The sequence below is a fragment of the Lissotriton vulgaris genome, chromosome 12, assembly GCF_964263255.1.
Source record: "Lissotriton vulgaris chromosome 12, aLisVul1.2, whole genome shotgun sequence".
NCBI classification, from domain to species: Eukaryota; Metazoa; Chordata; class Amphibia; order Caudata; family Salamandridae; genus Lissotriton; species Lissotriton vulgaris.
In genome coordinates, this window is record NC_141700.1 from 385027691 (window position 1) to 385055652 (window position 27962).

General features: G+C 48.2%; 1 protein-coding gene across 3 annotated transcripts in view; it reads left to right on the forward strand.

The window, feature by feature from the left end:
• Positions 1-27962, forward strand: part of SS18L2 (SS18 like 2) — an 87938-nt gene that overhangs the window by 21473 nt on the left and 38503 nt on the right. For all 3 annotated transcript variants that reach the window (XM_086945150.1, XM_086945149.1, XM_086945148.1), the window contains exon 3: positions 18520-18596. In XM_086945150.1, coding sequence (XP_086801276.1) covers positions 18520-18596 — 77 coding nt within the window. The remainder of the gene's footprint in view (positions 1-18519; positions 18597-27962) is intronic.

Below are 27962 nucleotides of genomic sequence, written 5' to 3' on the forward strand. Positions count from 1 at the left end.
GCAATGTCTCCAAGCAGTAACATATAGGTGCAGCATGCTCCACTTTGTATGCAATGAACATAACCCAGTACCCTGCTCTCACACTCTGTGGCACCAATCCCACACAGCACTTTAACCCACCCAACAAAGAATCCTGATAAAGCTTTAATACTGCCCTCAGCAACTCAGAAACAAAAAAGAAACAGCACACAGTGCCTATATCTGTAGAACAGGTGGGACAATCCTCTGGGGCTACCATGAGAGGCAGTGTGTCATCCTCAGTGGTCACAGAGGGTGCCCGGGACATCTAAAGGTGTGCATATCATACCATCCAGTGTACCTGAGACCAGTCACAATCCATCCTTGTACCCTAGGTGTCGAACCTCGCCAGGAGTGAGCTTCAACCACCCAGCGGCCATGCAGCAAGGCTGTATTCAGTTGGGCACCATTTTCACGCGGGGCATCCCGCATTACACAAGAGGCCCCTACACTACAAGCATCCCTCTCGGGTAACAGGGAGCCAACTTAATTACCATTGGTCAGAGTCAAACTGACGGGCGTGTGACCCTATCGGTGATCTCTGTTCTTGTCTCGGACTGGGGTCCTTTGACAGTTGGCGTAGAACTCCATTCCCTGCTGCCGGGTCTGGAAGATATGCGGAGTTCCCTTATGCATAAGCGTTTTTTTTATACCTGGACAAATTCGCTCCGTGCCTCCTAAACCAAGTCTGGGTACAGCAAGACCTTGTTACCTTGAAAGTTAAGATGACCATTTTCACGTGACAGCCTGAGTTATTGTCTTTATCACAGAAATTCAACAGGCGTGCTATGAAATGCCATGCCAGTGCCCCTAGCTGCAGCCGAACACCAAAAGAGTGGTGGGCCCTCACCACCACCAAAAAGCTTGAGAAGTCTTCTGCTCTGAACAGCGTCACCAGCAATTTAGTCGGCCAGTGTTAGTAGGTTTCGGCACACCACCTAAGCAAATGTTATTACGGTACGACCGTGCTTGTGAATCCTCATTCTTGGCGGCAATCACCCTGATTATCTTTTCCATGATGAGCATCTTGTCACCCTTAACCACCAAGTCATCTTCCGCTCTAGAAATCGTCTGCTTTGCCTCCTTTAGCTGACAGACTTGTTGTCAGTCTTTGGGTAATGACGTCAAGTCACACTGTTATTGCATCCATTTTGTTGTCAATCAAGGCTAAGCTTTCCTGCATTGCCTTGTTGATAGATGTTTCATGTCTGCATCTGAGACTTGCCTGCAGCTTTATCCTGGGTGGGCACAGGCATGGCAGAGCGTGCACTCTTTCGCACCTCACACTAGAGTTTGGGTGTTTTCCCATCGAGATTCTGCATGTGGGTGTATTAAGGCTTGCTCGCCGCCGTCCCAACTCACCCACTCAAGTCTGGTGCAGCCACCCGACCCGGCCAGAGGAGGCCACACTCCAGGCAGAGTACTGCCACACTTGCAGGGGAGTCCACCACAGTGAGGGCGCCCCCACTCAATCCAGCAACGTGCCATACTATCTCCAGCAGCACCAGGGCGTGATCTCGCCTCACCCCTAGTAGTTAGGAGACACGAGCAGACTTGGCATCTGATGATAGAGCTCCTGAGGCACATCTAGTAAGGAGTAGGGTCAGGGAGCCCATGCACATTCGCTCAGACCAGGCCACCCAGGCGAAGTAGCCACAATCAGGAAATAATGGAAGGGGGACATTACCCTCCCTGCGGTTCGGCCAGCGTCCCCCAGCAGCTTCAGGCCTCACCAGTTCTACTGGCCCTCACCACTGGCACAGAGCAAGGCACCAATGTGCCCACACGACTCACTGCAGCTCCACAATCGTGTCTAGCGGCAAGCCTGAGCCGGTGTGTCACACCCTCGTCACCAGCAGACTTTGACTACGGCAACGCACTCTACGCCGGAATAAACAAAAAACTCACCCACAAGCTACAAAACATCCAGAACGCTGCCACAAGACCGGTCCTCAACCTGCCAAGACACTGCCAAATCTCCCAGCACGTGCGCACACTCCATTGGCTTCCCATCACGGCTAGAATCACCTTCAAGATTCTCACTCACGCACACAAAGCCCTCCACAACACCGTACCTGCATACCTGAACAGCCGACTCGAATTCCACACACCCCAAAGGACCCTACGATCAGCCCAACTCTCCTTTGCTGTGGTCCCCCTCACCAGGAAGTCCAGACCAGGAGGCCGCTCCTTCTCCTTCCTTGCAGCCAGAGCCTGGAACATCCTACCATTCTACTTCAGACTGACCACATCACTCCCCATCTTCACGAAAAACCTCAAAACATGGCTCTTCGACAGACCTCCTGGACTGGAACCTGCACCTCCCCCTCTCTCCCTAGCGCCTTGAAACCCACAACGGTGAGTAGTCGCGTTCAACAAAACCAAGAATTATTGATTGATTGAAAGATGTGCAGACTCCCTCTTGGCCCCCTCTACCACTAATTTACCCCCTCCATAAATAAACATAAACCGAGTAAGCAAAGGACAGGAAACATCAAAGACGGCAACGACAGGGAAAGAAGAAAAAAAAGAAGAGGCGAGTAGGCTCCTGAGGCTTCACATACCGGAGTCCTTTCAGTGCTGATGACCACCTGTGGGGCGCTGTGCTGATAGAATAAAAGGCATGCAATGGTGAAACATGAAAGTGGGCGCCGTGCAGATAAAAGGCAGCAAGATTTACAGGCCTGTTATCAATCGCCCTCAAAATCGAAAGGTATGGGGAACAACAGTGCGAACGGAGAGTCTTCCCATGCTGGCGGAGACACCTCGGAACAACATGACTGAGGAAGAAAACGGTACCTTTCTGAAACTCATGTAGAAACAAAAGAAGAAAATAGTGCACAGAAACAAGCCAAAATGCACACAAGTGTAAGGCTACAAGTAATGGGGCACTGCTCTGTGGGAGTGAACAACCGACTAACAGGAGGGACAAATAGAAAAGACTAACCACTTGGAAGCAAGGATTTTTGAAGGACACTGAAATAAACAAATGAGAAGCAATGGGCAGGCTGTAAGCCATTAAAGTATATACAACATGTTTTGAAGAGACAGCGCACGTGCTATCTAGGCTCGACGTAAAAATGGATTGGAGTACACTCATTGCGTGCCAATTATATTACATGCAGCATCTCTTTGCAGCCACCTTCATTGTTCAGCACTGGCCAAACTTAATTTCCAATCCTTTCAGTGGAGAAGAGACCAAACACAGGTTAATAAAACCTGATCGGTTCCTGTCCGCTACTCCTGATGTGATAGTACTATTTCTTCCTCCTTCCACTTGGCCTTCCTGCTGCTCCCTCCATAACGCTTGTACTTTTTTTCTGCTCTCCAAAGCGCTGCATTCTTTTCTTGTTTAATTTATTATTTGTATTTGTGTGCAATTTAGACTCTGCCTGTTTTACATCCTCATGTACTTATGGGCCGGCTTGGTTTGTTCTCATGTAGAGTTCTGAAAACAAACTTTGGAAATGAACCTGTGAGCTGACATGAGCAATAAATAGTTTGTGAGCTGGAGCCAAGCTACTAAAAGAAAACACGATGAGATTTGAGAAACAGCATGTTGTCAATAGATGTCTGGCCCTGAAACACAGCCTAGCAACAGAAAAAACATGTTTCACTGCCATAAATATGCTTTGATTAGGGAGTCTCTCTAACATGCCAGTAGGTATGCACTAGTGGCAAACAAATTGTGTTTCATTACAAGGCAGATTCTCGTGATGTGCTTGTGAGCTGTTTGGTGCATATTCTTTCTGTAAACCAAGCACTTAGGAGCTATAGCCCGGACTTACTGTTGGTAAAAGTGTTGCTAAATCACTTTGCCCTTTATAACCTCGCGGCCTTTAAGCTCATGTTTATGTCTGCATACACCACACATTCTTTTAACACGAGGCAGAATAATTGGACTTCGGAACAGTTCTCCAAAGAAATTTTATAGTGCGCACACAGAGCTCTTAAGTTTACGAGCTCCATACATGAATAGCTTATCATGCCTTGTAGTTTCCATTGCATTTTGGTACTAGTAGTCTTACTTTTATAATGAGATAAACAGGACCACAAGTTCTAGAATAGGAAGAAGGAACCGGGACTTGATGAGCAACTCGTGCATGGGCCTTGAAAACTGAAGCAGTGTTCCTACTTGGAGGTATTACAAGAACTTTGTGCTAGTGGCAAACAGCAGGGCAAATCCATTTATTTCATCCAGATTTTAAAACGTCTCCATCACTCAAAAAATAATTGTACAAGAACAGTGGTATAATGCTAACAAGGCCAGTTTCCTGTGGCAGCCCTTATACGCCCAGACATTTAAAATATGTTTTTTTTTTTTTTTTTTTGGTGTAAGATTTTTATTGACAGTTATCATCAAAATAACAATAGTACATTTAGTCAGTAATACATGTCGTATGGCAATGCAGTATTTTGTACTTGCACACAGCTATTCAGCCGACAACCCTCCGGTCCGGCAGCGTATGTTAAAGATGATATGGAATGCCATCAGGATGTAGTAGTCGGAGCCATGAAATCTTACGTTTTCAAGAGCATTTTTACATTTTTGTAGAAGAAAAGAACAAAAAATAAACAAACCAAACTTAATGGCTCATCCGTGTTGTATAGTCACAAAGCAGGAAGAAAAAATGCTATCAATAAGGTATGCCGATCCCAACCGCCCAGGTGAATACCCCTCCCCCCTCAAGCATCACGCTAAATCAAGACCCCTACCAGCAAGGTTACATTTCCGATCCCTCCCCAGAGCACCCTATTGATTCAATCAACCATTTCCTCCTCTTCGTCATCATCCTCCGGCAGCGGTTCACACAAGTCCCCTCTGTATCTATTCCACGCCTCCCATACCTTGTTCCATTTCTTTGGATTCGCTCTCATTTTATATACAGTTCTTTCAGATAGCATCAGTTTGTCCATAGTTCTGCACCACAATGCCAATGTAGGTACTTCCGCCACCCCCCATCTTTGTGCCACATCTCGCTTGGCCATCATTATACCAATAGTAACCCACTGCTGTTGTCGAAGGTTAAGGTCAGTACCCTCCCAGATATTTAATAGACAGAGGCGTGGCTCCGGCGTAAGGGAGGTGCCAAGGGCTTGGGATATTGTGCGCATGACCTGTTGCCAATATCTAACAATGAATGGGCAATTCCACAGTGTATGTAATAACGTACCATCCTCCCCGCATCCCCTGAGACAGTGAGGGGTTTCGGCCCTATTTATTCTATGCAGGGTGGTTCTCGTGTAGTATACTCTGTGCAATATTTTCAACTGTATAAGCCGGAACCTGGCCGACACCCCTGCCTCCCTTGGAGATGCCATAGCAGCGTTCCAATCCGTCTCATCCATAGCTCCTAACTCATCTTCCCACTTTTCTCGTAATTTCTGCAGGGGATCCGGGAGGTTATTCAGGAGTTTGCGATATGTGAGTGAGGTGGCGCGTGCCTGTAAAAAGTCCGTAAGAAGCCGGTCCTCTAGGGGTGAGGACTCCGGGACGGTGGTCCCTGGTTCCAGCACCGCCAGAAGAGCGTGTCGTATTTGGATGTATCTATATGTTTCAGTGGGGCCTAGGGCATACTGTTGTTGTAGTTGTGAAAAGGGAAGCACCCCTGAGGACGTCCAGAGATCCCCCACCATTGAAATGCCTATATTATCCCATTGGGTGAATCCCTTGCTGGACCTAAGGCATCCCAGTTTTTTGGTGTCCCAAAGTGGGGTGAGTTTCGTGATGACCCCCTTCCACTTCAATCGAGTGAGCGCCCTATACCATAAGGCAACTGTATGTTTAGTAGGGCGAATCAGTCCTTTAAGGAGACTCGGGTTATATAACGGGGCTAACAGACTTTGCGTTCCCAGTTGGGCCCTATCAGCCAGGTATGCCGGGTCATCGTGTGGTGCGTGGAGCCATTGGTTAAGTACCTTGAGTTGAGATGCCCAGTAATAGAGTTGTACATTCGGTAACGCTATTCCCCCGTCGTACCAACCACGGTTGAGTTTGAGGTGAGCAATTCTCGGAGGACGCTCACCCCACAGCAAGGTAGTCACAACAGCGGTGACTTTACGGAAATAGGAAGGCGGAATTACATCAGGGGTGTTTTCCAGAACATATAGGAGGCGTGGAAGTGCCATCATTTTAAATAAGGCAGCACGCCCCAAGAGCGTGAGTGGCAGGGTTGACCAGTGTCAGGCGACAGCCTTCAGACGAAGGAGGGGGGGGCGCCAGGTTCCGATCGTGGAACATGGCCATGTCGCTGGTGACATGGATGCCCAAGTATTTAAAGGAGACATCGGTCAACACTAAAGGACAGTGTTCAGGGAGGACCGGCACAGGGCCCCTCAGGACATAAAGGACCGACTTCGTCCAGTTAATAGTGTAGCCGGAGGCCGAGCCATGCTTATCGCAAAGTGCCAGTAAAATCGGGACACTCGATTCGGGAGCAGACAAGTAGACCAACATATCATCGGCATACAGTGATACTCTGTCTTCCCAGGCCTCCGTCCATTTAATACCTTTCAGTAGTGGTGTCTTTCTGATAACAATAGCGAGTGGTTCAAGGACCAGCGCGAACAGTAGTGGGGATAGGGGGCAGCCCTGACGAGTCCCACGTGTCAAAGGAATCGCTCGTGAGATGTGGCCATTGGCCGCCACGTGAGCTACCGGGTCTGTGTAGAGAAGTCGAACCCACGATAGAAATTTCGGTCCGAAGCCCATCCGGGTCAGAACTGCAAACAGGTAGTGCCACTCTACCATATCAAAAGCCATTCTGGCGTCTAACGACAAAATGGCCGCCGGCTCCTTCAGTAAGTGTGCTCGAGCCAATGCGCCGTGCACCCTACGGAGATTCAGTGCCGTGCTCCTATGTGGCATAAAACCCGACTGGTCCGGGTGGATCAATTGGGTTAGATGCGGAGTCAGCCTATTTGCAATCAATTTCGCCAAAATCTTCGCCTCTGCGTTAATGAGTGAGATTGGGCGATAAGACGTACAGTCCTCGGGAGGCCTGCCGGGTTTTGGGATAGCCACTATCGTCGCCAAGCGCTGGTCTAGAGGCAACGTTCCGGTCTCTCGGCAGTTCTCAAACATGGCCAACAGATGTGGGCCCAGTGTATCCGACATTGTTTGAAACCATTCGATCGGTATCCCGTTGGGGCCCAACGCTTTACCCGTATGCAGCGCACCTATCGCCGTACGGAGCTCTTCCACCGTGAGGTCTGCTTCCAGCTCCGTCACCGCCTCCGGCGACAGCATCTCTAGTTCTACATCCCGGAGAGCCAGCTCCGCCGCCTCTGCCGTAACCACCACCTCTGGGGTATACACCTTCTGGAAGTGGTCCGCTAAGAGGTCAACAATTTTGGGAGGGTGCGTGTGACACGTCCCTCCTTGGTCCCGCAAGTGTAGAATGTGCCTGCCACCGTCCCGTTTCTTGTCTAACCAGGCCAGTAATTTATTGGCCTTATCGCCCACATCATAAACCCTGCTCGCAGTCGACTCTATGTGTTCTAATGTCCGTCGACGGAGAAGGTCGTCGTGCCTTTGCTGGCAGAGATGCAATGCGTGTCGAGTGTCGTCCGACGGTACAGTCATATGAGCTACGTTAGCCTGTTCTAACTGCAGTTCCAACTCAACCAGTTCCTGTTTTTGCTTACGTTTATGGTCGGTTATAGCCGCGATCGCCTGGCCTCTTAACACTGTCTTATACGCCTCCCATAGTATCGTCGGGGAGGACACCGAGCCGGAGTTCTCCTGGAAGTAGTGCTTGGTGGCTGTTTTAAGGGATTTTCGAACTGGGGGGAGTTTAAGATAATCAGGGTAAAGAGGATAGAGCCGTTTACGAGCCGCGGTTGTGCAGGACAGTGTAGCAGTCAAGGGAGAATGGTCCGATATTCCCCGGGGCTTAATCTGCACGTCAGCAAACGTGAGTCTGCCACCCCCCAGTGTGAGAAAGTAGTCAATGCGAGACAGGCAGTCATGAGTGGATGAATAGTAGGAATAGTGACGATCAGTAGGGTGGAGCTGCCTCCAGATATCGACCAGACCCTGCGCTTCCAGAAAGTCCCCGAATTTCGTTGGGCCAGCGGGGGGGTGCGGACCGGGAATCTATCCATGTCAGTATTGGCTAGCGCATTGAAATCTCCGCCCACCAGCAGGTCCCCATCCGGGAGTTCCAGAAGAAACTTGCCCAGGTCCGGAAGTGCCGATGAATGTAGCGCTGGCGGGATGTACACAGACACCACATTAATGGGCACACCTTCCCATTGTCCACACACTGCCGCGAAGCGGCCATGTTTGTCTAATTTTGTGGAGTGTTTTATAAAGCGCGATGCTTTTTTCACCCAAACCCCCGCCCCCCGGGACCCCGAAGTGAAGTCCGAATGTACTACCATGTGATAGCCTCTCCTATCCAGAGCTTTGGTAGCCGCCCCCACCAAGTGTGTTTCTTGAAGAAGGGCGATGTCACAGTTCAGTCGCCTAATACATTGCAAAACCAGTCCCCTCTTCACCTTATCCCCCAACCCCCGGACATTCCACGACATTATCTGTAGCGGTGGCACAGACCCCACTCCAGTGTCAGTTGTTACGTTATTAGGTCGTGGGAGTTCCACCATTGTGTAAACGTACGTGCAAGTTGGTGTTCCAGGGGGTAGGACAGAGCTATGGTGGCTGAAGAACTTCCCTGCCCCGTGTAACTATTCGCATGTCGGTGCCTTCGTAGTGCTAGAAGATCAGAGGTGGCACACCCGGTACAAGGAATGCGGCCATGTGTGACTAGTAATAATTTCCAAACGATGAGTAGAGCCAAACAATTCAAACAAGCAAACCAACAAAACCCCCCGTTCCCAAAACCCCCACCCGCCCTGCTTCCCTGCTACACGGACTCCAAACTGCCCGCCACCCCAATTTAGCAGAGTGCTTAAACCCATCCCAAAGAAACCACACAGTTACTTGCTCGTTGGGGGTGAGGAGTACTCCGGAATTAGCGACCCCTCATACCCTCTGCGGAGGCCCTCGGCCCATTGTCCATGGCAGTTCCAGCCGCAGACCCCAGCAATAATATCTCGTACCTGTCGAGTGTTCATGGGTCTACCTCCTGATTCAGATCATCATTGTCTCTTACTGGCGAGCTTCTGCCACTGTTCGTACCAGCTTCTCCAACGTCGTCCCGTTCATTTTGATGTGAGCCATTCTTAGTCCGTCCAGGGCGGCGAGAGTGGGAGGCAGGACGCCAGCCGTCCAGCCAGTCTCGTGCAGTCTCAGGGTTATCGAAAAACCAGGTCCTGTTCTCCGCCACCACCCGGAGCCTGGCCGGAAAAATCATGGAGTAAGGGAGTTCTCGCTTCCTAAGTTCCTTTTTAATGTCCAGGAAGGTCTTCCGCCTCCTGGCCACCTCCGCCGTATAATCCGGGAAGAATGCCACCGTAGAGTTAAGGATTTTCACTGGTGGTGAAACCCGCGCCGCCTGAAGGATGACAGCCCGGTCGCGGTAATTAAATAGTCTTGCTAGGATCGGCCTGGGCGAGGCCCCTGGCTTAGGTTGACCTCCTGGAACTCTATGAGCCCGCTCGACCGAAAAGAAGGCTGACAGTCCTTTAGGTTGAAGGTGCGTTTTAATGAGGTCTTCCACATACAAGTCCATCGCTCTTGTGCCCTCCGACTCAGGAACACCAAGAATGCGTACGTTGTTCCGCCTGGAGCGGCCCTCCTGGTCGTCCAGCTTATCTTTCAGAAGTATGTTTTCCGCCATGACTGCTTCCATGGCCGTCTGCAGTTCCGAGACATCCTCAACCAGCGATTTCGTGACCAGTTCCAATGAACCCACTTTTTCGGCCATCTTGTGAAGGTCCGCTCGGATAAGGGTGATTTCGGTCGAGATGGAGCCCACCGTCGTTTGTACCTGCGAGAGAGTCTTCATAACATCATCCAACGTCGCCTTCTTCGTCCCCGCAGGCTCGTCTGGTTTCACGGAGGAATGCTTCCCATCCGCCGGAGGGGAAGCGGTTCTGTCGTTCGTGTAGCGGTCGATACGAGTCTGGGTCGTACCGCCCTTAACACCTTTCCCGGACATAGTTCGATCGCGGAGATAATACAGTTCGCCGGTACAATGGGGCACCAGGAGGAACCACTATCACAGCGCGGCCCTCAATTTAGTTCGAAGAGGGGCTTTCGCAGCAATGAGGGAAACGCCCCGATAGCCTCAACGGAGCAGATAGCAGGACAGTATTTTTATGGTGTTCCTGAAGACTTCGGGCACCTCCTTCGATCAACCTCCGTCAGTGAAGGCAGGTGTTCCGTCTCTAGACAGGGAACTCGCCCGTCGGTCGTCACTCTGGGTGACCCTCCAGCACCGATCACTTCCTGTCGGCGGTAGCTGAACAGGCTGCAATTCTGGTCGGCCTCAGTCGCCACCAGAGTTCCCGGAGGTAGGCCTGCAGTACGATCGGATCAACACTCGACGATAACTCCGTCATCCAGCCCTCGACTTCCGTCCGGGCACTTGCTGCCAGTTCCGCCCGGTCTCGGGCGTTCGGTGCCGCCGTCTGAGGTAAGATTTAGCCACGGATTAACGTGCGGATAGATGGAGAGGCCGCTTCTCTCCCGGAGCTAGTCCTCTATGCTGCCGCCATGTTCGGCCGCTAGCCACGCCCCCCTAAAATATGGGGTTTCTGCAAAATAGCTTATGTTGAGAATTATATTTGCATTTAATGTTCCGAAAGCACTGTCCGCGTTGGTTAGCTTTTAATGCTGGTAAAGATCTTGCACTTTCAGCCACACGTTCACCTCCTGGTTTGGACACTGTAAACCCTGTGTCCTGTAAAAGAGGATTTCGTGCTAATCCAGTCTGAATTGTCTCAGAAAATCAGACTCACAAGTGTGCCTTCTGAGGTTTTAAAGATATGGCAATTTCAGTGAGAACTTTTTTAGGTCTGGTTGCAGGCAGCTGTGCCTCCTTTAATTATATATTCAATAAGTTACAATAAGAAAATATAGAGAGAGCAGGAGGTATAGGCCAGCACCCCTTCAGCTTGAAGTGTGGTTCTTTAGGTCTCGCCTACGTAGCGCGCATGCGCTGCTTGGAGGAGACTTTAGGAATTGCTTCACCTTTTCTGCCAAAAACGTGCACGTTTTGCATTGCTTTCAACGGCAACGCGTGCACGTTTGGCGATTCCCTTTCGGGAGCGAGCTTTGAAACCATCTGTTTGTAATTAACTTTCAAACAGATGGTTCCCTCTGCTCGCTCCCGCAAAGGAAACAGGCGCAGGTCCCCTCCTCTCTCCCCTCCCCCTGCTGCCGCCTCCTCTCCTCGTCAAACGTGCTTTTTTTTTGTTTGTTTCACAAATGTAACACTGACCCTTTCCTTGTCGCGCCTCTTACCTTCTCACAGCAACCCCTTGATCTCCCAGCATTACGGCCTCCCACGCAGGCGACCTCCCCTGGCGCGCAGGCCTGTAATCTCCAAGCAGCGCGGCGCGCGCCTCATCAGCCAGCCCAGTGATCTCCTTGTGACTCAACCTTGTGGTGTTCTGCTCAGCCTTCGTCTCCGAGATCACCTCCTCGCGCTCAAGAAACTGCTCACAGCACAGGTTCAGATCCATCGGTTAAATTAGACTGACAAGAACAGCGTCCCTTTTGTAACAAACAGGGCTTCTAACAGCTGCAAGTGCCTTGCCAAACAGCCAGGCATTTAGCAAACACTTCGGATCCCAACGACGTATGGTCCGCGCACAGCGCCCTAGAAAGGGACAGGTCACATCAGGTATGTAGGCGAGTCTCTAGACTAAAAGCGAGTGCTAAGCAAAAATAGGACATTAAAAATCATAAATAGCAGCTGCTCGAGGGATTTGTTTCTGGACTTGCATGCGCTTCTTAGAACAGGCTTTGGTCACAGACAGTGTCTTGGCAATCGTACTGTTTGTTGCAAAACATGGCAGCCACCCTGTTTGTTTTCCCTTGAGTCATGCCCCCTTCCACCTCCCCGGTTGCCATGCCAATGGATTCTCCACCTCCTCATCCCCCCGGGTGTTCAGGCAGCCAGCGAGTGCCAGTACATTCTGTGTTTGAGGCAAACATCACACACCTCTGTGGGTAGGGGCATCCATGTGTGTGTGCGCGGAGGGCTGCTGCAGAATAAAGACCGAACTTGGTCAACACCTGTCAAGGAGACACCCCCTCCGCACCCCCATGCAGCGTGCTGCATGTGGTGTCCTCCTGAGGCATGTTCAGTAGCATATATAATTTGTCATACAGTACGACAAAGGCCAGATCTATGTGTGCAGTTGCCAAGTGATCACGCAACCTACTGAAATGCACGGATGGTTCCCAACTCTTCATTTTAGGGTCAGTCATGCCATCTAGGCGCCTCGAAGCTTTGCTGCAAAACGTACAGCCCTCACTCTCATTTCAAGGTTAGCTTTCCTTCTCAAAAGTGCAAATTAAAACTATCAATGCACTGCTTTTGTCGATTTTTATTTATTTTTTTTATTTTATTTTTTTTAAATTTTTTTTTTGGGAGGCAGCAGCTCATAAATTTAGGGAGTTTCCATGTTTAACTTTAGCCATTTCCCTTTAGTGTTTTGACCTTTAGGAAGGTTTCAACTGTTCTTTTTTAGGCAATTGTTCAAGTTCCAGGATTACCTTCCTCCACAAACATAGGTTACCCCTCCACACCACTTTCAGAATCCTGGCACAATTGCAAAAAGTTTTCAGAGACAAAGGAAGCTACAGGAACGACTCCCACACTGAACATCATTCACTGCAAGGCTTCTGTCCCCATTACTTTTTCAGTAGTTTTATTAAGGGCGAACTTGACCCGCTGCCTATGTTGATACCGACCAAGAGTAGAAACAGTTTTGTACCCCAACACTTCTGGACTCAACACTTGATGAAGGAATTATTAACAGCTAGTGAACCTTAAAGAGATTTGACATTAAAGAAGTGCCAGTTTTGCCACTGTGCAGCACAGCATCATCCTCTAGAGGGTCACTTACATGTGTCATAACAAAATCCGATTTCTCTTGATTATTTTCCTCACTAACAAATATCTTTCTAAAACTAAAGTAGTGAATCTCGAGCCCAACCAACAACATAAGCTGCAAGTCACAAGGCTCACTCCAATCACTTGTCCTGTTCTAGGATTACAGTCAGCCAGCAATGTAAATTATTACATACCTCAGTATTCTTTAACACCCATCAACAGTGGACAAGGAATTGTATCTGTTTATGTGCATCTGCAAACGCACATGTGATATATATATATATCCTTCTTAAACACCAGAGAGCTTACAGGCAAAGTAGAACATAGCTTCAAGATTCTGAAGTCCTAGGAATCTGCCAGAGTAGCACTTAGAAAACACCACTTATTCCCATTTCAACAAGCATCGGCATAGCCAATAGGTCTCGCCTTTGGGACCTTATAAATGTTTAGCCATGCAGCGGTTGATGTTGTTGCACCAAGGATATTGTGCTGTCTAACTAAATACTTATAATGTCCCAAAAGCGAGACCTATTGGCTATGCCAATGCTTGTTTTTTTCCTAGTGTTTAGGCGGGCTGTCCACCAAGACCATGTGTTTTAAGATTTTGACATTGTTAGGTTGAAGCCTACCAGACAGCACAGCTTTCTTGGGGACATTCTGAAACCTGACCTAAGTTTTCATTCCGCCCATTGCTTATCATTGGCTTTGTGGTTTGTAGCTCACCTTTGCATAGCTTGTTTACTGTATTTTTCCACGAGTGCTTGCTCTCTGTAAACAGGCCTTTACATTTTGTTCTTCTTTGGTCACATTAGCTGTGTATTCAAAGACCAGGGTCGATGTCAGGCTGTCTTCAGAGGAAGCATGATGTTTACTTTTCTTCCTTTGACTACAAAGTAAGAGGATTTATCTGACAATCTGGGGTGTGAAAGGATTTTTTTTTTTTCCTAGCAGACAAAATATAAATGTCTGTACATTAACTGTGCAGATATTTCAGACTATATCAGAGTTAGGAAAGCACAAATGAAGCACATTTTGTTTGTAATTCGGAAGTGTGCTGGAAACAAATATTTTAATATAATCAGAACAAATCAATACGCTAGGCGATTCCAATTCCATACATTATCCTTGGTGCACTGCATAGTTTTGTAATTAAGACAGTATGTCTGTGCAAATGTGAAGGTCATTTCAGTTGTGTTGTCTGAATTGGCATTGTACTACCACATCATGTATACCCCATTCAACAACACTCCACCCTACTGCACTCTACATCCCTCCACTCAATGTCACTCCACGACACTCAACACCACTCCACTCTCCTCTGCGCTACTAACTATTAGCTGAGTAGTCCTGGAACAGCAGCCAAGCTGTTGTAATGCATCGCTAACACATTGGCATCGGCTAGACCTATTGGCTTTGCCAGTGCTTGTTCTTTTAGCCGATGTATAACTGGGTCGGCCAAAAGGTCGAGTAACATAATTGAAAGGTGAGATCTATTGGGTTTGCCATTGCTTGTTTTTTTTCGGTACACATTTGCATTTCTTTTTTGATTATTTCCGAAAACGGTGTTGATCTACAAGGATAGGTGGTGGTTATTTGAACTTGGGTGTTTGGTCACGCAGAGCTCTGGTCACTATTGGGAATTTGATTCCAAAAGCTATAAATGATACAAGTAATCAAGAAATCCTGTGTAAGGCAGCAAGCGTCTTTATTATTGAGAAGAACCCCAACTACTTATCTAGTACCTACAGCCATAAATCACTGTTTCACAAATCACCAGTTTATGTTTATCGTTTCCACAACCATTCTGCATTCAAAACTAAATAATTCCCTATATTGGTTCCTTCAGAATGCTTCATCCAAGTCTCAGTCATATTTTTGGGTAAGCTTCACATTTGTCCCCGATTCTAGGGAGCAGTCCCAGATTTCAATGCCTTAGGCCCGAATGACCTTTATCCCTGATTCTGGAAAAACAGAGCAGCCTGTTTGTGTCTGTGTTCTTGAGAACAACATATGTAAATAGCAGCATATTGGCGAAGATCTGGAGTGTGCTACAATTAAACTCAGTAGCTGTTCATATAACCTTATGGCAGGCTAATGTATCAGTGCACGTTCACAAATGTAAACAAGAAATGTTACTCTACACTTTTGGGTGGGGGGGGGGCGAGTAAACCTGTTCATAAAACTTAGGTTTGTGGTTTTGAAACTGGAATTTGCACTTCTAAAAATCAGTTTTACATGTAATATTACACAAGTTTGGCGTGATGTTTATGTATGAGCCAATCTGTTTACAGTTATGGGTGTTGCTGGGGGTTGGGGGTGCGGGGATTTCTGCCTAAATAAGTGCTTCTTCTCACCATAACGGCAAGTTTGTGCTTATTAAGAAGCTTTTGGCAAGCATGTTCTCACACCCGATGCGGTTGGAAATTTACTTCGGTCAAGGACATAAACATTATAAGAAATTGGGTTTTTAAATAATGGGGTGACTACTCACCTTAAATAACATACACAGCCCTTGTCAGGGTGAACTACTAAAGTCAATAAATTAACCTGCGCTCACCCCCCTGGTAGCTATGGCACAGAACAGACAAACTTCACTTCGAAGCAATGTGTAAATCTTATCTGCAGTGCCAAAACAGCAAAGTCACAACACAATAAAAATTTCAAACTTAAATGGAATAAAATGGTATATTTTACTAAATAAAGTGACACCAAAACGATGGCAACCCAGTAAGGGGAAACACAGATAGGATTTTTTAAAGTTTTAAATAAAAATGGTGGTAAAAAAATGTTATGCTCCAATCACAGTCAAATGGTCACTATAAACTGGGACCTAGGTGTGAATTGAGGCCGATCGCAAGAAAGCACAGGTTGGATATAAGGACGAGGTTCGACAGGGCAGAGGATTTACCTTTGTACTTTGTCTGAAAATAAAAGTAAAAAAACTTCAGTGGGGCAAGGCAGCTGTCTGTAGCTTAGGAGGGCTCAGCGAGGTTGAAGCCATTGGACGTGGTCAGAGTGAAGCAGTTGCTGGGAAAGCTCAGAGTCTAAGCAATTCGAATTTCGCACCCAATGAAGGTCCCTTGCAAGCCAAATACTTTTGGCACCTTCTCCTAGTCAAGATTTCTTTGCTTGCACTCAGTCAAATTTTCGAGCTTGGATTCCTGCAACATGGCAAGACTGTAGCGAAAGAGGGCTCCACGTCTCAATGAGGTCTCGCTGCAGAGGATTTGCTATTGCGAAACATCTCTGAGCAAGGAAAAAATAAATCTTCAGCTCTGCAGCAACGCACCTTGGCAGGTTTGCCCTGGAATTTCGAAGGTCTTTGGAGCCAGTACGTTTCTAAGTCACAGAGGTAGGAGAAGTCCAGCCAGGCACCGCCACGGTTCCAGCACCTAGGGAACAGCACATGGGGGCCTGGACTCACACCAGCAGAAGATACCAGTAGGGTACAGTTAGAAGTGGGCAGGTGGCAGTCTTCAGAAAATGTCTTCTGTAGCTTGTTGTTTCCCTGTAGTTGAACATCTTGTCAACCTTATGCCCCTTGGAGTTCCCTTCCTTGGCCTGGGTAAAAGAGGTAGAAGGTCCAGTTCATCATGGCTTCTCTCAGACATGAGGTTCAGTCCTCTCCTGAACTTCCTCAGGTCCAGTACTTTCCTAAGGATGGTACCGGGAATGCCACATTTATACCTGGCACCAGCTTGTGGGTGGGAGTGGCTCCTTGCACCCCATAACAAATGGGGTGAAAGTTCCCAGCTTTTACCCTATTCACCTTTGCAGCATATTATGTGTGTCCTACTGCAGATAATCCCTCCATGCCCCTCACTGCCTAAATCCAAAATGGTGAGACCCTTCTCCCCTTGTGCAACCTATGTGCCTACTTCAGAGGGTTGGCCAGGGAAATGCGCCATGTGGTCACTACAAACCTGTTGTGGGAGCAGCTACCTCCCCACTCAGATAGGTGAATAGACTGCTCCCTTCTCAGTGAGATTGGTGCCTGCTTGACTGGGGAAGTGAAGGAAGTGACTTGTCTTGGTGTCATCAGACATCAACCTGTGACAGTGAAGGCCCCTCTGAAATGTATTAAGCTACTGGTCACTGCCCAAATGGTCATCCAGCCAGAGGAATGGGACACCTTCCCACTTCCAGGCTTTGTCTCTGTTCTGGGAGCAGTTTTCACACCTCTTTCAGGGATAGAGCAGTCAGAGTTGTAGCTGGAGGCTAATGCACATCAGCTTACAGGGTCTTCGGGCAGGGAAAAGGTAACTTTCTAAAAATGCCATTTCCCTTATTCTACCCCACTCCACTCTGACCCACACCACTTTTCTACAGTCTACTCCACTCCAGACTACTCTACTTCAATCTACCACAATCTTCCTCACTCCACTCTACCCCAGTCCATTCCACACAAATCCAATCTATCCCACTCCCCCAGTCTACCTCACTCCACTCAAATCTACCCCACTTTGCTCCAGTCTACCCACTCTGCTCCAGTTTACCCCACCCTATCCAAATCCACACTACTCCAATGTGCACCCCTCTAATCTACCTAACTCCACTCCAGTCTATTCCACTCCAATCCACCCCAGTCCAATTTACTCCACTTCCTTCCAATTTACCCCACTCCACTCCAAACTCCACTGCAATCTATCCAACTTCTCTTCACTCTAATCTACCCCACCCCACTCCAATCTAGCCAACTTCAATCTATTCCACTCTACCCCTATCTTCCCCACTTCACTTTCCCCAGTTTACCCCACTCAGATCCAATATTCTCCACCCCAATCTACCCCACTCAAATCTACCAAATTCTGCCCCAGTCTACCCCACCCCAATTTACCCTACTCCAATGTACCCCAGTCCAAACCACTTTACTCCAATCTACATAACTCCACTTCAATCTACCAGACTATATCACATGTGACTACTCCTGGACTGCACAGCCGTAGCGTAGCTTCCAAGTTGTGCTTATGGAATTATTTAGGAACACAAAACATATAAAAAACCTACTCCACGTTCGAGCCACATGTAGGCCTACAAGAATAAGAATTTTTGGGACAATCAGGCCCTTAAACCTTAAACATTCTTATATTTCATATATATCTAGAATGTGGCATTCAGAAATAGCCCACAGACATTAGAGAAAATGATCAAATGAAAAAGGTATGTTTCATGACAAAGAATCCAGCATAACTAATTAACTGTATTATTTGATTGTTGCTAAAAAATAAATAGTTTTTTTCCTTCTTTCCTCAAGCAGTTAAAAAAATAGAAGGTAATGGTTCATCGGGGATCTTTATGGGGAAAGTAAAGCAGAACATTTGTCTTAGCCAACTTATGATACGTTTTTGAGGTTGCATTATTGCAAAACATCTAACCATCATGTTCTATCAAAGAATAGTCTTCTGTTGCAGATCGCAGTGATTCTGTGTATTTCTGTATGGTGCAGCTTGAAAAAAAAATCGGATTTATCACATACATGTAAGAACTTTGCAAATTGAAATGTTAACACACGCGTAATTACTTTTTTCAGTTGCTCGAAGAAAATGATCAGCTGATACGGTGCATTGTTGAATATCAAAATAAGGGAAGAGCGGTCCAGTGCGCTCAGTAAGTAACTGCTTTAGAATTCAATGCTTTTCTTCTGCTACCTATCTAAAGTTTTATCCATCATCTACTGAGCTTTTTTTCGTGGTTCTTTACATTCTGGAATAGGTAACTTGCACTCAAAAGTCAAGATGTGTAGGGAGGAAATTTAAAGTATCCCCTGGAGCCGAATATATTCTCAACTTATTTTTGACGAAGCATTTATGTCTTTGGTGTAGTTCACATGTTAATGTTACAACTGGCTGAGAGTATCCGAAGTAAACTGTTATCCAATGTTTCTCATCTTTATTCAGTGAAGATGTTCAGATGTTACTTCTGTGAGGCTTTAGTTCGTGCCCACAAAGGTATACAGTCCGCACCAGTGTTGGGGGTATTCACATTCAACCTGCCAAAGTTTTAAAAGCTTCATTGTAAAGAAATTCTGGTCCTAGTCTATCTTTTTGTTAAAATGCAACTGGCTCGTCTGGATGAATGTTTAGTAAGAAACTGATTTTGTGTGTGCTTATTCTTGTGTGCTTTGAACTAACTTGTGCTTATTACTGCTTCACAAAGACAGAACAAGCATTACAATGCAATGGTCTCGTCTTTGCTAAAGTTAGAGCTATTGGCATTGCAAACGGCATTTTTTTCATTTTTTGTTTTAAAAAACCCCCATAGATAAATGGTATTGTCATTTACAATGGCAAAAGATGAACGTTAGAGAGTAGTAGAGAGTATTATCAGTGATTAATAGTTAGTAGAGAGTGACTAGTTTATTATTAGAGTATACTTGAATAGAGTAGAGTAGGAGTGAGTTGTAGGCAATAGTAGTTAGTGAGTAGTGTAGATAAGTAGAGAGTAGTATAGAGTGAGTAGTAGATAGTGTGTAGAGAGTGTGTAGGAGTTAGCGAGTAGTAGAGACAGAGTAGTAGTGAGTATTATATAAAAATAGATTGTGTAGTGAGTCGTAGATAGTATATGGAGTAGTGTATCTATTTAGTAGATTGAGTAGTGAATGATTTTTAGAATAGAGTAAATATTAGAGAGCAGTAGTTAGTTAGTACTTTTGAGTATTAGAGTGTAGTAGAGAGTGAGTATAAAATTGTGGATAGTGTAATTGAGTGAGTTGTGAGTAGTGTGACTTGTATGTAGTAGAGAGTAGTTAGAGGGTGTATTAGAGTGTGATTAGTAGAGTGTGAATTGAGAGTATAAGAGAGTAGTAGAGATGGAGTAAAGTGTGAGTAGACCCACCCATACACACACAGCCCAACACAAACACACAGAGCACAACACACACAGATCCCAACACACACACAGCGAGCCACACCCACAGCGAGCCACACCCACAGCGAGCCACACCCACAGCGAGCCACACACACAGCGAGCCACACACACAGCGAGCCACACCCACAGCGAGCCACACCCACAGCGAGCCACACACACAGCGAGCCACACACACAGCGAGCCACACACACAGCGAGCCACACACACAGCGAGCCACACACACAGCGAGCCACACACACACAGCGAGCCACACACACACACACAGCAAGCCACACACACACACACAGCAAGCCACACACACACACAGCGAGCCACACACACACACACACAGCGAGCCACATACACAGCGAGCAACACACACAGCGAGCCACACACACACAGCCACACACACACAGCCACACACACGGTCTGGGGTGCAGGGAAGGGGTGTCTGCCCCCTCTGTACAGAGAGGAGGGGGTCCAGGAGGTACGGAGGAGAAGCAAAGCTGCAGAATCTGAGGTGCTGGCAGATGGAAGGGGGGCGGGGTGGAGGGAGGGAGGAGGGTGTTAGTGCGCGGGGTGATGGATGCGGAGCTGTCTGAAAATGACCAGCTCTGATCGGTTTCAGTCCAAATTCTCCATTTCAAGGCTGAACCGCAGCCCTGCCAGCTCAGCCCATGCAGGAGGCGGCTCTTCCTGCCCTCCACGGGCTGGGGCAGCCAGGGTAGGGAAGAGGGAGTGCACCGAGGGGTGAGGCATCTCTTGCCATAAACACACTTGCTGCACTGATAACACTTTGATGCTGGTCAAATTTAACATTTCTGTGCTTGGATTTCCTTCGCTGCCAAAATAGAAAGTACTAACAAACAGGCAGCATGGTAAGCTCCGGTACCAACAGGCAATATTAAAAAGTAAACATTTTACTTCATGATGCACCAACAACCAATCTCCAGCCAAAATCACACGAACGAACAAGAAACATCCCCTCCCCAATGCACAACCACCAGCCTCAGTACTACCACCTCCACCTTCAAATATGCGACTACCACATGCGCGCGCCCACCAGCACTGAAATAATTTAATAATTTAATTTTAAATTTAATAACGATTTCTAAAGCGCCTGGTGACCCAAGGGCATCCCCGCGCTATCAAAATTTGTCATCCTGTTGAAGGGGGGGGGGAGGAAAGATACTTATCAGGAGGCTCTATTTAGGGAATAGGTATGTCTTTAGTTTCTTGCGGAATGCCAGGTAGTTTGGTTCAAGTCTGAGGGAGCGTGGGAGGGCGTTCCATCCGGCGGCCGCTTGAACGGAAAATTGCCGTCCTCCTGTACGAGTCCTTTTAAATCTAGGTATGCTGGCCAGGTTCTCGTTCTGGGATCGTAGTGATCTGTTTGATGTATAGGGGGTGATAATTTTGCTGAGAATAGCCGGGCCAGAACCATTGATCAACTTATGTGTAGTACACATCGCTTTGAATTGCACCCTTTGGCGCACAGGGAGCCAGTGCAGAGTCTTGAGGGCCGGCTTGGCGGACACTCTAGCGGGAAGGTTGGTGAGAAGGCGTGCCGCCGCGTTCTGTGTCCGCTGGAGTTTTGTCAATGTGGCCTCAGGGGCTCCGAAGTAGACCAGATTACTGTAGTCGAGACGAGACAGTACTAGTCCCTGTATGAGTAGTTTCCTAGAAGTAGGTGGCAGTAAGGGGAGAATCTTGCGGGTTGTGCGTAGGAGCCCGAAGCAGGTGCCCGAAGTTTTTGCTGCTTGTGTCTTCATAGACAGCTCTGGCTCAAGCCACACACCTAGTGTCTTAATTTCACACTTCGGGGGGGGGGGGGGGGGGGGGGGGTGTATTTCCCCGAAGACGTCAGGCCAGATTGCTGGAGGGATGGTCGTCCATTGCTTCCCTAGGAGCATCACCTCCGTCTTTGACCCATTAAATTTTAGTGATGAGTTGTTCATCCAGTTGTGAATCCCTAAAAGACAATTGGTCAAGTTTTCTGGGTGGGCGATCAGTTGGGACAGGGAGACGACCAGCTGAGTGTCGTCAGCATAGCTTACCATTTTTATATTAAATGGTGTCACCACATCCTCGAGGGGGGCCATGTAGGCGTTAAAAAGTGTCGGACTCAGGGAGGAGCCCTGAGGGACACCGCTAGTGAGTGGGAGGGTGGATGAGTGGTGGTTATTGTCCCAAACTTGGAACGTGCGCCCTGTAAGAAAGGATTCAATCCAGCTGTGTGCCGTCCCGGTAAGTCCTGCATCCGCCAGTCTATGCAGAAGGACACGATGATTGACTGTGTCGAAGGCTGCGCTTAGATCCAGGAGGATCACTGCCACTGATCCTCCTGAATCCAGTATGAGCCTAGCTTCTTCAATGACGGCTAGGAGTGCGGTGTCTGTCCCATGGCCCGGGCGAAATCCAGTTTGGGATTGCCTGAGTAGTTTGTTGGTCTCAAAGAACTGAGATAATTGGATGTTTACCAATTTCTCTGCTACTTTGCTGATACCCGGGAGGAGTGATATTGGTCGGTAATTGGACAAGTCTGCTGGATCTAGCTGAGGTTTTTTTAAAAGTGCTTTCACCACAGCACTCTTCCAGCTATCGGGGACAGATCCGTGGGCGAGCGAACTGTTGATGAGGTCCGTAACGGTGGGCACGATGACTGAGGCTACGGTTTTAAGGAACCTGATCGGAGCTGGGTCCCGAGGTGATCTGCTTTTCAGTTTCGTCAAGGTTCTTTCAACCTCTAGGCAAGTTACTGGCCGAAATGTAGGCAGTGTGGGGCGCGGATTGCTTTTGGCCTGGTCGATGGATAAACGGTTTTCCATGTGGCTAGGGGGGCCGGGGGGTGGGAGGGAAGCCAGGATGCGTATGATTTTGTCATCAAAGTAATTGGCTAGTTCCTCACTTCGATCAACTTTGGGGGTAGTGGAACTGGTGGAAATGGGCACTTTGAGCAGTTCCTTTACAATTAAGAAGGATTCCCTGGCTGAGTTGGATGATTCTTGTATCCTTTTGTCATAGTGTGAGGCTTTGGCTTGTCTAATGGCCTCTTTATACTGCCTGACTGTGAATTGATAGGCTTCTTTTTTGGCGTGCTGCCAGTTTCTCCTCCAAAGCCGTTCAGCTTTTTTGCAGTTTTTACGAAGTATTCTGAGATCCGTAGTATACCACGGGGCTGACCCGGGTTTGCCGTTTTTGTCTTCCCTAGTTCTGATGGGGAGTACTGAGTCCAGGGAGGAGGTAATCCATTCTCTGAATTGTTTGTCGGCACTAGCCGGGTCTTCCGCGTGTGCCGGGGTGGACCTTTCTAAAGTTTTGGCCCATTCTTCAGTGGGTAGTCTGGACCAGGTCCTGTCTCTGCTGTAGGTGGGCGGTATTTGGGGTTTCCTGAAAATTCCAGGAAGTTAGCAGGAGACTAAGAAGTGGTCTGTCCAGGGAAGGGGAAGAGCCCCCTTCGCTTGCATTGATGGAGAGCTAGTGAATACCGGGTCCAATAGATGTCCCTTGATGTGGGTGGCTCCGGAGTTAAGTAGGCGGATGTCAAGTGCCGCCAGATCTAAGATCAGATCTTTAGCTACTGGGTCTGCCGGGTCTTCAAAATGAATGTTCAGGTCACCTATTATCATAAAATTTGATAGGGGGTGAGCCTGAGTAGTGACTGAGTCTAGGAGGGAACTAGCAAATGAGCCTGGGAGACCGGGAGGACGGTACACAAGTAATCCCGTTAGAGAGTTGGTAGGGTTTAGTTTAATGGTAAAGTGAAAACTTTCTGAGTCCATAATCTGCGCATCACTGGTTTTACAGTGGAGATGGTCTCGATGGATAATGGCGACACCACCGCCTCTTCCTAAAGGGCGGGGTAGGGACTGAATCAGGTAGCCCGTAGGAGTTGCTAGTGCCATGTCTGATTGTGAATGTGGGGCAAGCCACGTTTCCGTAAGAAAAGGATATCTATCTCCAGGTCTTCTATGAGATGATTAATCTGTGTCGCGTGTTTAGGAAGTGAGCGACAGTTTAGTGATGCAAGTTTGAGGGAAGCGGGCTTGTGGGATTTTGTAGGGAGTGTGAGCTGGGCTGGTTTGCATAGAGAGCAACGAATGTAAGGTCCATTAAGATCATGGATGTAGTCACAGGAGCTGGTAGATGGTCTGAGACTTAGCAGCTCTCTCCGTGAGTAGCTTACCTTCGGGTAGGATGAGTTAGGCAGGGGTTCTGGCCCTAGGCCCGGTCGTGCGCGGACGGGCGCAGACGGGCTTGCCTTGGGTGCGCCTTCGGCACCCAAACGGCGCTCCCGCTGCGCTCGTCCGCTGCGCTGGTATGGCCGGCACATTTGTGGTCCTTGGAGTGGGCGTGGCCTCGCAGTGGGCGTGGCTTAGGCCTTGGGCGTTCCCTGTCTCAGCGCGGACCGCTGTCTCAGGGAAGAGGAAGGAGGGCTGTGTCAGCGCGTGATGTGGGCGCTTAAACAGGTGAGCTCCTTGTTTTAAAAACACAAGTTAGGCACAATTTACAAGTTTTTTTAAAATTCAATTGGGTGAACACAGTCCTCCGGCTTCCGCCTCAGAGGATGAAAACAAATAATGGTGAACGCTTCGTTTCTAGCGTTTTTGTAGTCCTTGGAGTGGGCGTGGCCTCGCAGTGGGCGTGGCTTAGGCCTTGGGCGTTCCCTGTCTCAGCGCGGACCGCTGTCTCAGGGAAGAGGAAGGAGGGCTGTGTCAGCGCATGATGTGGGCGCTTAAACAGGTGAGCTCCTTGTTTTAAAAACACAAGTTAGGCACAATTTACAAGTTTTTTTAAAATTCAATTGGGTGAACACAGTCCTCCGGCTTCCGCCTCAGAGGATGAAAACAAATAAAGCACCCGACATACATTCCAGCTGCCTTTTGAACCCCACGACTTGTAGGTATTGCTATTCGCCGTCTTAGCATACACAGCTTTTATTTAAAAGCTAGTACCGCGAACATGAAAGTAAACTACCACTTTACCTGGTGTGGGATATGCTACCAGCAGACACACCAGGTGCAAAGGCTAAAATACCCAAACTATATGCCTTTTCAGCTCTTAAATCATTTTCATTCAGGTGCCCGTTTAGAGTGCAATTCCTCTAAGAGAGGTGGCTCTGCACTCTCCACCAGTCACGCACTCTCACCTGGTGCAGGGAGGTCAGCCCGTCCACATTGTCAGTGTTGATGTTCGCCCCACGAGCCAAGAGCCGCTTCACCTCCTCGGTATCCCCACTGGAACAGGCAGCTAGAAATATGGTGCCGTCCTCAAAACGCACCCGGGGCCGCCGCTCTCCTCCGGGGCAGCCAACGCTGCCTCAGAGCCCCGCCAGCGCCGCAGCTGCTCGGCACGGAGTGCCCGTGCAGACTCGGCCCGCCGTACCCCCAGCTCCGGCTCTGACATCCTAGGAGCCGCGACCCACGAACCGTTCGTCTGACACTCAGAGCTCCCCAGCCGCCATCTTACTGTTTCTGAAGCATCTCGGGAAGCCGCCTGACGCCATCTTACTATTCCTGATGTACATTGGGAAATCTGAGACGGTCAATTTATTGTTGCCAATATCATCGGCCTCCAACAAACACCGTCATACAGCTTACAGGTACACCGGAAAACATCACAATCTGGTTTCTTTTTGGGAAAAGGTTGATATTTTAATATATTTTCTATTGACAAATAGCATCCCGGCTCTCTAAAACGCATTGGAGCATAAGGCTGAATGTGGCATTTTTCCCAAATTGTTGCTTCTAGTTCTAATCTACATTTTAAAATGCCTAAAATAGGAACAGCGATGATACAGCTGTCAAAAATGAGATGTGCATATTATAATGTTTCATAACTTGTCACCATTAAACTACTCGTCATCAACATTGAAATCCATTTTCGCTGAATTTCTTAAATAACGTATCTTTTATACATTAGAAAAACACCTTACGGTCATAGTTTCTGCCCGGGGGCCGCCTGACCCGACCGAGTAGCCTCGTCCGAGGATGCTGGCCTGAGCTTGCAGAGGGCAGCCCCAACCCCCCTCGCCCTCAGGCAGGCCGAAACCTGGCGATGCCCGGGGGATAAGCGACCCCACCTGCACTCGGCCCTTCCAGCGCTCCATGGCGGGTCCGGGGATGTGAGGGTGGAGGAACATGCACGAGCCGGGGAACGGCGGAGAATAAATCCCTCCTGAGCGCTGGAGTGAATGGATTCCCCTCACCTCAGTCGGAGCCAGCAGTCGCTGCACCGCCATCTCTGTAAAAGGGTGGCACAGACAACCAGTGACCAAAGACCCTTTTGTGTTGCCCGGCGGTGTCGCCTCTATTACCCACAAAATCTTAATCAATGAAGAAGCAGGCGCTGGAGACTGAAAGGCAGGAAACGAGGGTTTATTCTCTCCGGAGGAGAACACATCAATTCGGACAGCAAGTATCGTCACGAGGTGCTCTAACCGCATCTCTGAGGCCTGGCCTCTTATACACAGGTTTATTGCTTTATTACATGAAACACATATTTGTCAATACTTTGATGTACGGAAAAGCATCCTAGGAATCCCCGCTTCAAGCCCGTTCCCACACATTTACAGTTGAAGTCCCCGCCCCGGTCACAACAGGTGATGATTATCGCGCAGCTGGACATTCCGCCGATTCACGGAATGCGTGGAGTTTGATCGGATCTCATAGGGTGGGGGCTTTGATCAAATCGAGGGTCCTTTGATAGGGGGAAGCTTCCTACTGTACGGGGGGGTAATAAACAGTATCCGCAGGGCCAGGTGGCGGCCTGGGAACAAGGGAGACAAACGGGCACACAGGAAAAGGGATTTGTATCAAAGAACCCGGGACCATGACAAGGGATGGAAGGAGGTGTCGCGCTGGGAACAGGATGGGATTCCGAGGCAGAGCTGCGCTGAAGAGGGGTTTATGACCCAAGGCATGTGAGAGCGGGAGGGGGTTGTCAGCGTGCGGGGGATGCCTGCGAGGTTAGGAGGGAGAGAGACGCGCTGGCTATCAGCGAGGGCAGGGAGGCCATGGTGCTTAAAATGGCTGCCGCTTACGCGCAAGGCATGTGGGAGCGGGAGTGATCAGTGCGTGGGGGTGTTCGTGAGGGTGAAGAGCCATGCTGGGGGTCAGGGGTGTGCAGAGGATGGTTCTGATCAAGGCAGCTGAAATGGCGGGGGGGTGTACGACAAAAAGTGTGGCATCGGAGAAAAGGGCAAGATGGCGCAGATAATGTTCACCAAACCGTATTAATTTTCCACATCTCCACTCGCAGGCCAGAAATGGATCTCCAAAACGACCCATCATTTTTAGACTGGGGCACGTGTTTTTCTTTCTCTACTCTTCCCATTGGCTGGAATGTAAAATTCCAGCCAATGGGAAGAGGAGAGAAAGGACCGAAAAAAACACACCCCTCAATCTGAAAAAGGGCTTAAATTAAAGGACAAACCTCTTCTCAAATGGCTGGCTAGCATTTAGGAAGCCAGCCAATGGAGAAGAGGGGCGGGTTCAAGCCCCACTCTGCAAAACATAAGATCTCGCCAGCGAGACTAGGCAAGCTTAGCCTTTGGTAGCCGAGACCTAAAAAATGGTGACCTCCAAGACTGTTATTGCTGCACAGGAGTCATTCTGCGGAGCACCTCTGCATCCCTTCCTTAGTCTCACAACCGCGTTTATGTGATCAGGATTAAAAAAACAATGTCTTGAGAGTGAAAGCTATTAATTGGTTGACATTTCTCTAAGGTGCTGAATCTAAATATGTTACTACTTCGAGTCTTTTTGTTTTCTGTTTTTTTACAGTTGATTACTGACCATGTTTGCTAAGTGCGCCTCCCCCTCCAATTGTCTATAGATAACTAATTTTGTAGAAAAGCTGTAGAGAGACAAGGTCGAGGTTGTCACACAAAATATAAAGCACTACAAGAAGTCAACCTGTTCTAGCAAACAAAGCTTATGAATAATTTCCAGCAGTCATTTTCTCAGTCTAGAGACTGAAGGTATGAATCTATTTGAAGGATGCAGCTTTGTCCAAAAGGAAGAGCATTCCTTCAGTTCATGGAAGGATTTTCCGTTTTCAGAAATGCCATCGTGGACAGAGAAGGGGGGGGGGGGTTCCGTTATGATTGCAATGCACACATTTTTT